The sequence below is a fragment of the Oppia nitens genome, unplaced genomic scaffold (assembly GCF_028296485.1).
Source record: "Oppia nitens isolate AA-2021 unplaced genomic scaffold, nextdenovo-longstitch-racon4-pilon3 scaffold1_pilon_pilon_pilon, whole genome shotgun sequence".
Lineage (NCBI taxonomy): Eukaryota > Metazoa > Arthropoda > Arachnida > Sarcoptiformes > Oppiidae > Oppia > Oppia nitens.
Genome location: NW_026533199.1, coordinates 6,470,663 through 6,484,972, shown reverse-complemented (window position 1 = coordinate 6,484,972; position 14,310 = coordinate 6,470,663). Strand labels below are relative to the sequence as shown.

The following is a 14,310-nucleotide window of genomic DNA, read 5'->3' as shown; positions in this document are numbered from 1 at the left end:
TATAATAATCTTTGCTAAACTAATATATAGGTATATTATACAGTATTAATGTACAGTACTTTAACAGAACTTGATATTTGATAAATTGGTACTTTTTATAATAGAGTATTTTATGGTTATTTAATAATACATTGTGATAGCTATAAGTACCAAATTGTTATATATATCTAACTAACAAGTATTGTATTGACTTAAATGTTGTAATTGATGTACGAATGGAAATACATGTAAAATGTTAACCAATGGGAGAGTCGTATGGATTGTCAAACAATTTGAACGAATTATTCGTTACTTTTAAACAAATGTTTGTATTATTTGTCAGTTATTTTGAACGTTAAAGTCATTCACTGTTTAGCCATACGTTGTGTTGAGTTATTGTTTGCCACCGATTGACTGATCCATTGATTGACTAAATAGTCGTCTTTTTTGGTTAATTATCAACTTTGAAGTTACAAAAGGATGGCACCGGTCGTGACAATGACTGGTCCGAAGACTCCTCACGGAAAGGAACAGTCAGTTGTGGATGTATTGCAAAATATCAAAGTTTTTGTCAGATGTCGACCACTGAAGGCCAACGAAAAGAAGAATGTAATTGAAGTGATTTCCGATCGCAAAGAAGTGAGAATCAATGAATCGAAGAACTCTAATGAACGATACAATAGTAAGACATTTACTTTTGACAATGCATTCAATGCCGATACGAGTCAATTGCATATCTATAAGTGTGTGGTCGAGCCGCTCATCCAACAGGTGGTTATGGGTTATAATTGTACTGTATTTGCTTACGGACAGACAGGAACTGGTAAGACATACACTATGGAAGGTGAGCGCAGTCTTGAGGACAATGTGTGTTCGTGGGCTGACGACCCACTCGCCGGTATCATTCCCAGAGCACTACACCAACTCTTCGAGACATTGGCTGACGAAAAGTGTGAATACACTGTTAGAGTGTCATTCCTCGAGCTTTATAATGAAGAACTTTATGATCTTTTGAGTTCTATTGACGACACGACCAAACTTAAGATCTATGAAGACTCAACCAGAAAGGGTTCTATTATTGTTGACGGACTCGAAGATATAACAGTTCATTCAAAGGCTGAGATTTACGATATTTTGCGCAAAGGTTCGGCTAAACGCCAAACAGCCGCTACTCTTATGAATGCGTGTTCCTCAAGAAGTCATACTATATTTTCAGTGACGGTTCACATCAAAGAGAGTGCCATTGATGGCGAAGATTTGGTTAAAATTGGAAAATTGAATTTAGTTGATTTGGCCGGAAGTGAGAACATTGGCCGCTCCGGTGCTATTGATAAGAGAGCCCGAGAGGCCGGTAATATCAATCAGAGTTTGCTTACTCTCGGACGTGTTATTACCTCTTTGGTAGACAGATGTCCGCACATTCCGTATCGTGAATCAAAACTGACACGTCTTTTACAAGAGTCACTCGGAGGCCGAACAAAGACTTCGATTATTGCGACAATTAGTCCAAACATAGCCGATGCCGACGACACGCTATCAACACTAGAGTACGCACAAAGAGCTAAGAAAATTACTAATAAACCTGAAATTAATCAGAAGATGAGCAAAAAGACACTTCTCAGAGAATATACGGCAGAAATTGAGAGATTAAGACGTGATTTGACGGCCGCGAGGGATAAGAATGGTATTTATGTTGACGAAGAAAATTTCCTACAAATGGAGCAACAAATCAAATGTCAACAGCAAGACATTGAAGAGAAGATCTCTCAAATTAATGCTCTCGAAGAAGAAATGAATAAAATTCAGGAATTATTCGGTGACACTAAAAATGAATTGAATATCAAAGTAGAAGAACTTGAGATTACAAATAAAAATTTAATGAAAACTTCTCAACAATTGAATGAAACTAAAGGAAATTTGCGTCAAACACGACGTGATAGAGACGAACAAAAACATTTGGTTGAAGTGCACGTAAATTCAGAGAAATTGCTTACAACTCAAGCAAAACAATTGCTTGATGTCACCGAACAAACCACTTGTGATGTCAATAAACTACACAATAAAGTGGACCGACAGAAGACAGTCGAAACCAAGAACTTCAGTAAAGCAAATGAATTTCAGGTTTGTATAGACTGTTGATATACAGTAGTTATTCAGAATTTTTATAAATTTTTTACTTATACTTTAGGCTAAGTTTTTAGATGATATGAATCTATTGGAAGAATTGGTATCCATTACTACGACTTCATATAACGATTCACTCGAAGAAATGCTGACTTCAATCAATGAGAAGACGAATACGGCTCAAGATATTGTGACCGATACTCATAGCAAAGTTACAGCACTGACCAACTCAATGACTGAACACAAATCTCGGTTGTCATCGATTTTCTTAAAAGATAGGATTACTTTGGAACAAGTGATTGGTTTGAAAGATACCAATTTTAATCTTAAGGAATTAAGTATTCAATCATTTGATGCCATTTTAAGAGATGTGATGAAACACCAGAGCAATATTTCTGAAGACATCGACAAACTTAATGAAATTTTTGCAAATCAGAGACAAAAAGTAGAAGACGTGTTGATGAAACAAAATTCACATCTGAAGAGTATTTCTAAGATTACAATCGACTCATTCAACAGAATGAAAGTCGATTTGAAGAGTGTTTTTGAATCTCTCAGTATGTCTTCAAATGTTTTTTAAATTAAAAGTTTATTTATTTATTGTATAATTATTTTATTTTTTAAATTAGATAATGAAATGAATAGTATTGTATCACAAATGGAGAGTTCAAATGATGAGAATATCAAATCACACGAACAACTCGATAAAGACTTTGAAGAGATGGAGAAACTTATTAACAGTCAAATGCAGACAATGAAAGAAATACAAATCAAACGCATTGCCGCTCGCCTTAAAAGTACAGAATCTGTCTCTGATTTGAAGAATAAAATGACAGAAACGAGTAAAAATCAATGGAATTCTTTGCAAGAAATCAATAATAAAGTGGATGTCTTTGTTTCGGAAATTAATTGCGAAGAAAGTGTTGGTCTTAAGTATATTGAAAGTATCGATAATTTGAATACTATTAATACTCAAGAAATAATGGATAAAACAAGTGAAATGAGTGTCAAAAATACTGAAATTCCAAATCAGATTCAGGAATTAATAAATAATGACAAACAAAAGATCATAAAGACTGGTACAGTTATGGATCAGCTTATTGGTGATACTATTGTCAGCACTGATAAGCAATTGACGGCTAAAGAGACGCTACTTAGAGCTATGTCAGAGAAATTAAACGAAGGACTGGACGAACAAAATAATGGATTATTGAGTATTACAGACAACATAAAGAATATCTCGGAATGCGTTTCGGATAAGATATCAGAAATGTGTCGAATGTCACAAACTATGGAAAAATCGCAAATCAGAGAAATTGAAAACAGAAACAGAACTTTTGAAGCCTTCTTTAAGAATGACTTAGTCAAAGACGTACCAACCGGAACAACACCACAGAAGACTGAGTACTCTTATCCAAGAGATTTGACTCAGACGTCACCACACGAGAGAATATTAGAGCGCTTCAGACTTATCAATGCTGACAATACATCTTTTGTTGAAGAAAGTGAATCGGAAGTAGTGTCCGATGCAAACAATTCAAACACTTCATCAAAGAGTTTTGACTCAAATGATGAAAATGTTAAACCATTAAATACCAGCAATCAATCGAAATCATCTAAAGTATCAAAAAACAGATCCAATTCAAGTCTTAAGGCAAAGTCTGATACGAATCAAACTTTTATTTTGGACAATGATTTCTCTAAGAAAAATGCGACACCAAAACCATTGAGTGTCAATCGAAACAATTAATTTTAATATTTTAATGTAAATACAGTATTTTAATAATAGCACTACTTTTATCTTAATGTTTGTCTTAATTTTATTGCAACTTAGAAATTGATGTATTAATAGTACTTAAGTATTGTATAACAAAATTTTTTGGCACAATATATATATATATTCTTACTATTCATTCAAATGATAATTTTATCATAAGATATATTTTAAACCAGTTTTATAACAATTATAATAAAATTTTATTATTTAAAACAAATGATAACCACATTATCTCCTCTAATCAACACTTGTTTGAAATGATTGCAGACATCTATTGTCTTATTATTTGGTGATAATCTCTGGTATTTCTCGTCGACGTCTGTCAGACAGAGATTGTGGTGTTTATCGAAAGCAACTAAAAGCCCACAAATCCAACCAAATCTTTCATTAAATAGTTTAACACTTTTTCGTCGTCTAATTAATACTTTTATCCGATTGTTAAGACACTTTAGAAGCAAACTATTTGGTCCATTGAGTGATGATTTCATTTTAGTCAAAACTGTTGGCAATTCCCGGAGTTTGTGTTTAGTGACAATCGGTTCAATTTGAAGCGTCCTTTTGATAATTGGTTCACATTTTGTGTCACTTTTTGATAATAAACTCTTTAATGCATTTGATTTGCCAAAACTCTTGTTAAAGTATTCATCGATATTATTGAAAGTGTGAGCACTGGTCACCGGAACTATCACTCGATCGTCACAAGACATCAATGATATCTTTGGGTCAAAAGTCTCCGACTGTAAGTCACAAACATTTTGCAAAACTGAAGAACTCTTCACAAAATGATTGTTTGTTTCACTTTCTTCACTCTTCATGTCTGCCATTCAAGAGTTGCAACACTTTTATCGACAAAACTTTGCGATCAAAACAAACAAAACTTTTGTAAATTCAAATCCAAAACACGTTTCGCTGAGAATTTCATTCATAAAAATCGTTTCGTATTTTTCAATAGATTCTCATTTATATTATATATATATTAATAGACTGATCGATAAATTTTGTTTCAATTCCTGTACTTTAAATAACTTAATAAAATTATACATTATTTACCACATATTACACTATGAATAATATAACAGAAATATACAATTAAGTTAAAAATAAATTTATAATAAATTACTTTTCAAATTATAATAAATATTAAAAACTATATATTTTCCAAAACATATATTTTTTATATGAAATATATGCAAAATTATTTCCTGTACTTTCAGTCAGTCTAGTTATACATGTTTTGATTGACTTTTATTGTCTAATCATTTAATTTTAAATTAAAATTAACTTTAATTTTATTAATAAAACTTTTTGTGACCAAAGATGTCGAATAAGAGATATATTGATAATCCGTTTGATGACTACAGTCCTGTTAACGATGTCTTTGAACAAACCAGTGGTCTCTTGAATATCAATACTAAAGACAATCTTTTGTTAAGTATTAACAAATTGTTAACACATTTGGAGTCAAATTTGAGTGAAAGTATTGATCCAAAAGATGAAAGTATTTATACGGGAAGTACTGGTTTTGCTTTACTATATCTACACTTATATCGTGTTTTCGATTACAAGAAATATTTGGATAAATCACTGGAAATAGTGGATCTAATTGTCAACAAATTAAGTCTCAAGAAGAATGACATTTCATTTGTTTTGGGAAATTCCGGTGTCTTATCCATTGCAGCGCTTATTCATCACATAAATGGCGACCAAAACGGTTGTCACAAGTTATTGACATCTTTGAAATCAATGGTTAAATTCTGTACAGACAGTAGCAGTCAAACTCCCGATGAGATACTTTACGGTAGATCTGGATTTCTCTATTCATTACTCTTTGTCCGCAAATATATCGGTAACTCTCAACAAATTATTGACAACAATGATATCAGACTTATTGTGGACGCTATTATTAAATCGGGTCAAAAAACGGCTCAAAAAGATAAAATAGCCGACAAATGTCCGCTTATGTATTATTGGTATAACACTCCATATCTTGGAGCAGCTCATGGAGTGATGGGAATTATGGCCGTCTTATTGGAAGCTAAGAGTTATCTCACAGATAACGAGTTAAATCACATTAAGAAAACCATTGATTTTATTCTTACACTTCGACTCCCTTCTGGTAACTATCCGTCGGCTTTGGATGATATGTCAGATGTCTTAGTTCATTGGTGTCACGGAAGTCCCGGTGCCGTACATTTGTTTGCATTGGCTTATCGGGTGTTCAATGAAGACAAATACCTAATGGCAGCCAAAGATTGTTGTGAATGTATTTGGAAGAGAGGACTCTTAACTAAAGGTAAGACATAATTGAATTGAATGAGTGATTGAATCTGAGTTAAGAGTCAGTTAAGAATATAATAGTAATAATAATTGTTTTATACAATCAGGTTATGGCTTATGTCACGGAGTGGCTGGAAATGGATATGCATTTCTTAGATTATATCAACTGACTAATGATGTCAAGTATTACTACAGAGCTGTTAAGTTTGGGCTCTGGTGTGGTCGGTATGGAGAACATGGATGTCGTACACCTGACCGACCATTTTCTTTGTTTGAGGGAATGGCCGGAACTATATATTATTTGTCAGATTTATTGAAACCTGAAGAGAGTCTATTTCCTGCCTATCAATTGAGTATTTAAATCTATAAAAATACATCAATAATTGTAACTCTAATTTATTTAATTTTCACATAATTTTGTGCATTTTATTTGATTTTTGAACATTATATAAGTGTATATAAAAATATAAAAGTAATTAAATACTATTTTATAAACTTCAGTAAATAAATATTATTAAAAAACTATTTGTAATATGTATTCCTAATTAATTTTATTTCGGTTATCAAAAAACTATTTAGGTTTGCGATCCTTTTGATCCAAAGCCGTCAAAATAGCATTAATCATAAATTGTTTTTGTTGTTTGTCTTTAGTATTCAATAGTTTCAACAAAACATTGCGAATATAAGTTATATTTAATTGATTTAACGGTTGATTTGACGATATTTGCGAAAAGTTTCGCTCCAAGTCTTTAATACGAGACTCATATCTAAATAAATATTAAATAATTATAAAATATTTGTTTATTAACAATACATTACATTCATATAATACCTGTATTTATCGGTATTGTATTTCCATTGAAGTTCCCGCAGAGCGCACTCATATTCTCGGGACTGGATTCTATGTTCGGCTAAATCGATCTCTTTTCGGGCCAATTCATTGGCATAAAATAAAGACACACCACTTGAGTTTCCTATTGAAAAGGGCTCACTATTTGGTGGTATATCTCTGCTATTGGACTCAAACACGGGATATGTATCCTCATTGGAAACGTAACTATTATAGGAATGTCTACTTGTGTTAGACAACAGGTCTTCATCTAAATTACTATTATTTTGTTGTTCTGTTTCCATAACTGTTGGTAAAACCACTGCTAATTCACTTTTCTTACGATTTGTACCAAACATATCAATTTCGTGACCAAAACTTGTTTGTGTTTCACAATCTTTCATATTATTTGGCAAATCATTGGATGCATGACTTGTATTCTCATCAATCGATTCAATTAATTCTTCAGTTTGAATGCCTCTATGTCTGAATGTTTTCTCCATTTGGAAGCAATCTTTTGAAGAGTTTGTCTCAACTGAAGACATCTTTGATTTTAATTCATTTGTCAAATATTCACATTTTTGGGTCAACTCTTGGATAAGTTGTTTATCGACCAAACTTTGCGACTCATATTTGCCACAAATTTGTGACATTTCGGTGATTTTGTCCTCAAGTGATGACAATCTTTTTTGTTGTTCGTGTGAATCATTCAGTGGTAAGACAGCGGTAGAACTGATGGACAACATCTGAAGATTTTCTTTTTCCACACAAACTCTTTTGTAAGCTTTGACTAAATCTCTTAGTCTGACCTCAATTAACGTCATTTTATTTGTCTTTTCTTTCAAGATTTCATCCAATTTGTGACAATTGGGACAATCGTTGACTAAAGACATCATTTAATGGTTGATATACTTTGTGTTGAAAACAATGTCAACAAAACACTGAATACTATTAAAGAGCAAAACATATGTTTATTATTAATACGTATTATAACAGTGTATGCAATGCACTGATTGTACGCATGAGTCATACAATACAACCAATCACTGCATTGGAGGTACTTTTGACTGACTTTTTATTCGAATCATTCGAACCATTGATTGAATGATTGAATGATTTAATTAAGTTTTCATTGAATTCTATATTCACATCAATAGAGTCATTGATATTGTCATCAATTTTATGATAGTTTTCATTAATATATCACTCATTCCTCAAGAGTTAAGTCTCAAGACATCAATCGACTTGTGTTACAAACATGTCTTTAGCCGAACAACAGTTGGATAACAATACAGATGATGAAGAAGTAAATGAATGAATGATTTAATAAAACAAATAACAATAATGTCATCCAATATAGGAATCATTCTTCCAGGACATCGATATTCTTCAGAATCATGGAATAGTTAGTCAAACAATTGTTTATTTAAGTATCACTTTGTATAACAAGAATTGATTATTTCGTTTATGTATTGACAGAACAGTGCGGACATTAAGAAACTGAAGAGTTCAGGCATTTGTACGATAAAAGGTCTTCAAATGACAATTAAGAAGAAATTGATTCAAATTAAAGGTTTAAGTGAAGCAAAAGTGGATAAAATACGAGAGACGGCCAACAAATTGTTTGCCGACTCACTGTTCTTAACGGCCAATCAGGTGTCAGTTAAACGCAAACATATCTTTAAACTGCAGACCGGATCTCAAGAGTTTGAGTCAGTTTTTAATTTTATATTATTTTTTTATTATTTATTTTTGTATTTTTTGAAACTTCTATACATTCAACTAAACAGTAAACTCTTGGGCGGAGGTATTGAAAGTCAGGCCATCACTGAAGCGTTCGGTGAATTCAGGTGTGGAAAGACACAGATTTCACATACACTTTGCAGTGAGTGATAGGAAATTATATTTAACACAACTATCACTAATATCTGGTTTATTATTATTTATAGTCACGTGTCAACTACCGGGTGATAACTTTTCGGGTGGAAAAGCAATGTTTATCGACACCGAACACACCTTTCGTCCCGAAAGACTTAAGTTATTAAAACCATATTTTTTTAGTTTATTTATTGTTTTTGTGATTTTATTAATACAAACTAATTGTCATTTAAAGACAAATAGCGTCGCGCTTTGATTTGGATGAAGACTCGGCACTGGAGAATGTGCTGTACGTGAGGGCCACTACTAGTGAACATCAATTTGAAATATTAGGTATAGATTTGTAACCTATTATTATATGAATTGGTATAAAAGTCACATAACATTATACAGACGCAGTGGCCGCCAAATTTCACGAAGAAAGCGGTCAATTCAAACTGTTAGTCATTGACTCAATTATGGCATTGTTTAGAGTCGACTATTCGGGTAGAGGAGAGCTATCGGAGAGACAACAAAAATTGGCACAAATGTTATCAAAGTTGCAGAAAATCAGTGAAGAATATAATGTGGCCGTCTTTATCACTAATCAAATGACAGCTGATCCGGGTTTGACATTATATATGATTTAATTAATAAACTAATAATAATTTACATTAAAAAGGTGCTACAATGTCATTTCAAGCCGATCCCAAAAAGCCGATCGGAGGACATATTCTGGCGCACGCTTCCACTGTACGCATAGCTCTACGTAAAGGTCGTGCCGAGAGTCGCGTCGCTAAGATATACGACAGTCCAGACTTAGCCGAAAGTGAAGCCACTTTTGCCATAACTGAAGGAGGAATTGCAGATTCAAAGGATAGCTAATTAATTAATTAATATTTTCAATACATTAATACATTTATTTTCATTTACATGTTTGGGTTATTGTTTTTTTTTTTAAATTATTATTTTGTTTTCATAATATAAGACATACAGCAGTTTTGTTTAATAATAAATATTTTGATTTGTTATCAATCATTTTCTAAATGTTATTTGTAAACATTTGTCTCTTAAATATAGCTAACATATTATTTACCCCCAATTAAAATAAATGTTTGATATATTATGATTACTTATATATAATATAATTGAATTTGTATTATAAAACTATAATTTGATAATAATTTAATAAAATAATAAAATAACTTTATCTCTAATCAAAAATAAAGAATATCTTATAATTTGATTTAATTTTTTAATGAATTTGAAAATATTGTATTAATAAATCTGTTTGACTTACGAGTCATTTAACTCTTTAAATAGTAAGTTGTGTTAACTTTAACTGTAAGGCAATAAAATTATTTTTTTAAATTTGTAGAATTAATAGACGAAAATGTCTAACATATGAGTCTAAAAGCAAATATGACATAACTTTCTGTCAACACTTTTAAACATTTGGCAAAATAAATGTCAAAATAAATTGCAATCATATGTGGAAAAACTTCAATGAAATTCATAATTATAATTCATTGATAAGTTTGTCTTCAAATTTATGAATCAATGAAAATATGAATAATTTACAAATATTCAATCATTTATATATATATTTGAACATAAAATGCATTTAAGAGTCAAAAATCAAAATTTTATTTTCTCCAACACAACATATTTGAAGACATTATATTAAATATTAGTCAAAACTATGTTCTTTTAGTTTCAATAAGTTATAAAAGTTTTATAAATATGCAATTTTTTCACAAATTATATAATTTTATTATATATTTGGTGTTAAATTTATTTTTAAATAATTATAAACATATCTATGGAGCTCATTGTTTGTATTTATAGACAATTATTAACAATTTATTAATTATTAATTTTTATTTCCTAATTTAGTCGAAGAACTTGATCCACGAGAACCACAAATAGATTTACCAGAAATGGGTATTTTATTTAATTGATAACAACTTTATTTTAAATAAATTGAGTTCTTTGTTAATGTATGGTCCAGAAGGAGGATGTCCGGTGATAATTGAAGGAAAAGATGATTTACCGACATTTGATTTGATACATCGGTTCCAATTGGATGACATGACTATGGAGTTTCCGGGAGTAAAGAGAGTTCGCGGATCTAATAAAATTCAAACGGCTTATCGTTTGTCTAAGAAAGCAGATCTAACACTTCCAACCGGGTATTTATTAATTTAAAATAAATAAATATTTTAAAATTGAAATTTAAAACTTAATATATCTATAAAATTAGCCAAATATTTCCAGAAGGACTTCCCCAACAGTTTTCTTTTGTATGTTCTTTCCGTAAGAGGCCATCAAAAGAGGAGACGTGGACTATAGTTAGGATTAGTGACGAGTCAGGAGCCGCACAGTTATGTCGTTTTTGATTATGAATTAATTAAAGAAATTAATATTATAATTATAATTGTTTAATAATTAATTTTGAAATAGATTTGGCATAACTTATTTACCAAAGAAACAGCGCATAGACTTATATACATTGGATTATAACAATCGGATTCAAACTTTAAAATTTTCAGACATTAATTGTATTGAGAATGAGTGGAACAAAATCCACTTCAGTGTTGTCGCCGACAAAGTCTCACTCTTTCATAATTGTCAGTACAAGTCATCACTTCCTATTGATATCAGAAGTCCTATCAGTTTAAATGGTGACATTTGGTTAGCCAAATATGAAGACGATTTGATGACTGTTCCTGTAATGTTATCACTAATTATATTAAAAACATTTAATAACTAATCAGTTGTTATATTAATCAATAGATTGATCTCCAATATCTTGTTATGAGTTGTGATCCAACGCGACCTGAAAGGGAAACGTGCGCTGAAATTGTGGTATTTTTTAATATTTGAATAAGATTTTCATTTTTGTTAAAACTGTTATTCAATTTTTAGACTAAAAAAACAATTGTACCAAAACCTCCTTTTCTTCCAACACCATCTCCAACACAACCAATCAGTGAATGTCCCATTTGTCCGCCCGGACCACAGGTTTGATTATTATCTAAACTATACTAAAATTTAAATTATTTATATAAATAGGGAGCACCGGGTCCAGTTGGACCAAGTATTATTGGTGAACCAGGACAACAAGGTTTATTATAATTATTAATATTATTTATTTAGTATATTATAATAAACTATTTTTATATTTTTATTTCTAAATAGGTGTTAAAGGAGAAAAAGGTGACATTGGTTTGACAGGAGATAAAGGGGATAAAGTATATTATAAATTATTATTTCATTGTTTTTAATTGTAATTGTAATTAAATGATTTTATAAAACTTAAGGGTGATATAGGTATTCAAGGATTACCAGGTTTAGATGGATCTCCGGGTTCACCGGGAATACCAGGAAAAGATGGAGTCGGCATTGGTATACCTGGAGAAAGTGGTTCACCGGTATATTTGATTAAATTATTTTTATTTTATTAATTTACAGTACGATATATATTAGAATTTAATTTTAATTATTATATTATTATGTTCTACGATAAGGGAGAACCAGGTGAGCCAGGTATCGATGGTATTGATGGAAAAGATGGACTGCCAGGAGAACCGGGACCTATTGGGCCACAAGTATTACAGTTATATATTAAATATATAAATATTAAATTTTAAATACAGGGATCTGCTATAATTGGAGAACCGGGTCCTAAAGGAGAGATGGGTGAACCAGGAGAACAGGGATTTAATGGTTTAAATGGAGAAAAGGGAGAAAAAGGAGATACGGTTTGATTTTTAAAGATATTTATATTTTAATTATTTGAAATATTTTAGTTTTATATTGTTTAGGGAACTGATGGAACTAAAGGTGAACCGGGACTTACTGGACAACAGGTTTATTTTGAGATTAAAAATATACAAATAGTTTAAAACAATTGGATTAAATTTGATTTATAGGGAGCACACGGCTTAACTGGATTGCAAGGACCACCAGGTCCTCCAGGCATAATAGGTCTTCCCGGACCAATAGGTCCGATGGGATTACCGGGTCTAACCGGTCAAGGAGTATATAACAAAATTCTACATATAGTTTATTAAATATTATTTTTAATTTATAAATTTTTTAAAACAGTGTGAAAATAAATGTGAAGTTATATACGAAACGAGCAATTCTGGAGAAATGGGATTACCAGGTGTTCAGGGAGAGGTTGGAATTGTAAATAATTTTCTATTTAACAATAAATTAATTCATATTCAAATAGTCTGGTCCTCCCGGACCACCAGGAGAAAAAGGTAGTCCTGGTGAACCAGGTAGCCCAGGTCTACCAGGTCAACGTGGAACTCCAGGGTTGTCAGGTCAGACAGGACCGAGAGGACAAACAGGTGCTCACGGGGTTCCAGGAATTCCAGGAAAAACTTACAGTGAAGATGAAGTAAAAGAGATTATAATTATTGTTTTAAGAGGTATTATAGAAATATTATTTATTATTATTTTTTTTAATAAAATTTAAATCAATTGAATTATTTAAATTTCAGAAAATATGAATGAACTTCAATCAAGATTTCAAGGTATTCATTATTACTTGTATTTATTAGTTTTGATAATTTTTAAATAAATTATTATAAATTAGGACCACCCGGCATACCTGGCAAAAATGGAAAATCTAAAATTGGACCACCTGGACCATCAGGTTAGTGCATTAAATTAAATTAATTAATTTTTAAATATTAATTTTATAGGACCTTCTGGAGCACCGGGATTATTAGGACCACAAGGAGAAAGAGGTTTATAGTGAATATTATTTGACATTTAAATATAAATTTAAATTTAACTAAACTTAAATTACAGGAGAAACTGGATTACCGGGTATACAATTATTTTAAAGAAATTTTCAAAAATATAAATATAGATAAAAATATCATTTGAATATTTTGGTTTAACAAACTTGAAGGTCTTCCTGGTTCTCCCGGAGCTCAGGGAAGCAAAGGAGATAAAGGAGATCAGGGTATTAAAGGGGAGAAAGGAGATGAAGGAGATGTCGGACAGATGGTAAGTACCGTATATTAGATTTTGAAAATTTTTAATTTAAGTTGTAAAACCATTAAAGGGATCTTCTGGACCGAAAGGACCGCCAGGACCACAGGGAATTGGACTACCCGGACCACCGGGTGAAAGGGGACATTCAGGTAGAAAGGGTGCTCAGGGAATACCCGGATCACAAGGTATTTTTTGTTAAATGTTTCAATAAAATTATGTTAAATTAAAAATTAAATGACAAAAAATTACTGTATTTTAAGGTCCGGTAGGAGCACCCGGTTATTGTGAACAATGTAATTATGGAGGACAGGATTTGGCTCATGCCTTACAAATCATTGTGCAATCACAACAACAGGGTCTCGATAAGGGACCGCCTCATTGATTGACTCACAATTAACTATCTCTTAAAATATTTTTAAAAATATTTACTTAATTTATTTAATAATAATAT

General features: G+C 31.4%; 6 protein-coding genes across 6 annotated transcripts; 4 read left to right on the top strand and 2 right to left on the bottom strand.

Moving 5' to 3' along the window:
* The first annotated feature begins 247 nt into the window (after positions 1 to 247).
* On the top strand, positions 248 to 4,004 carry LOC128952550 (kinesin-like protein KIF11). Its single transcript, XM_054297959.1, has 3 exons — positions 248 to 2,100; positions 2,168 to 2,660; positions 2,733 to 4,004. The coding sequence occupies exons 1-3, from the start codon at positions 460 to 462 to the stop codon at positions 3,851 to 3,853; spliced, it is 3,255 nt and encodes a 1,084-aa protein (XP_054153934.1). The 5' UTR covers positions 248 to 459; the 3' UTR covers positions 3,854 to 4,004.
* Positions 4,005 to 4,083: 79 nt separating this feature from the next.
* Positions 4,084 to 4,804, bottom strand: LOC128966429 (U7 snRNA-associated Sm-like protein LSm11). The gene has a single exon (XM_054313279.1). The coding sequence runs from the start codon at positions 4,702 to 4,704 to the stop codon at positions 4,084 to 4,086; it is 621 nt and encodes a 206-aa protein (XP_054169254.1). The 5' UTR covers positions 4,705 to 4,804.
* Positions 4,805 to 5,136: 332 nt separating this feature from the next.
* LOC128966428 (glutathione S-transferase LANCL1-like) lies at positions 5,137 to 6,518 on the top strand. Its single transcript, XM_054313278.1, has 2 exons — positions 5,137 to 6,173; positions 6,265 to 6,518. Exons 1-2 carry the CDS (start codon positions 5,198 to 5,200, stop codon positions 6,516 to 6,518), a joined length of 1,230 nt encoding a protein of 409 aa, XP_054169253.1. The 5' UTR covers positions 5,137 to 5,197.
* Positions 6,519 to 6,720: 202 nt separating this feature from the next.
* On the bottom strand, positions 6,721 to 7,949 carry LOC128952560 (uncharacterized). The gene is made up of 2 exons (XM_054297970.1): positions 6,990 to 7,949; positions 6,721 to 6,924 (listed from the first exon to the last, which is right to left on the bottom strand). The coding sequence occupies exons 1-2, from the start codon at positions 7,880 to 7,882 to the stop codon at positions 6,729 to 6,731; spliced, it is 1,089 nt and encodes a 362-aa protein (XP_054153945.1). The 5' UTR covers positions 7,883 to 7,949; the 3' UTR covers positions 6,721 to 6,728.
* An 84-nt stretch (positions 7,950 to 8,033) lies between these two features.
* LOC128952563 (meiotic recombination protein DMC1/LIM15 homolog) lies at positions 8,034 to 9,838 on the top strand. Its single transcript, XM_054297973.1, has 8 exons — positions 8,034 to 8,292; positions 8,347 to 8,391; positions 8,466 to 8,698; positions 8,777 to 8,871; positions 8,936 to 9,023; positions 9,100 to 9,197; positions 9,258 to 9,470; positions 9,526 to 9,838. Exons 1-8 carry the CDS (start codon positions 8,245 to 8,247, stop codon positions 9,726 to 9,728), a joined length of 1,023 nt encoding a protein of 340 aa, XP_054153948.1. The 5' UTR covers positions 8,034 to 8,244; the 3' UTR covers positions 9,729 to 9,838.
* An 827-nt stretch (positions 9,839 to 10,665) lies between these two features.
* LOC128966426 (collagen alpha-1(IX) chain-like) lies at positions 10,666 to 14,241 on the top strand. Its single transcript, XM_054313277.1, has 23 exons — positions 10,666 to 10,681; positions 10,740 to 10,787; positions 10,855 to 11,035; positions 11,107 to 11,226; positions 11,307 to 11,574; positions 11,640 to 11,711; positions 11,772 to 11,867; positions 11,919 to 11,970; positions 12,045 to 12,097; positions 12,167 to 12,277; positions 12,374 to 12,454; positions 12,503 to 12,607; positions 12,671 to 12,715; positions 12,779 to 12,886; positions 12,954 to 13,028; positions 13,084 to 13,270; positions 13,358 to 13,390; positions 13,453 to 13,512; positions 13,562 to 13,606; positions 13,671 to 13,688; positions 13,774 to 13,871; positions 13,930 to 14,044; positions 14,120 to 14,241. Exons 1-23 carry the CDS (start codon positions 10,666 to 10,668, stop codon positions 14,239 to 14,241), a joined length of 2,109 nt encoding a protein of 702 aa, XP_054169252.1.
* The last annotated feature ends 69 nt before the right edge of the window (positions 14,242 to 14,310 follow it).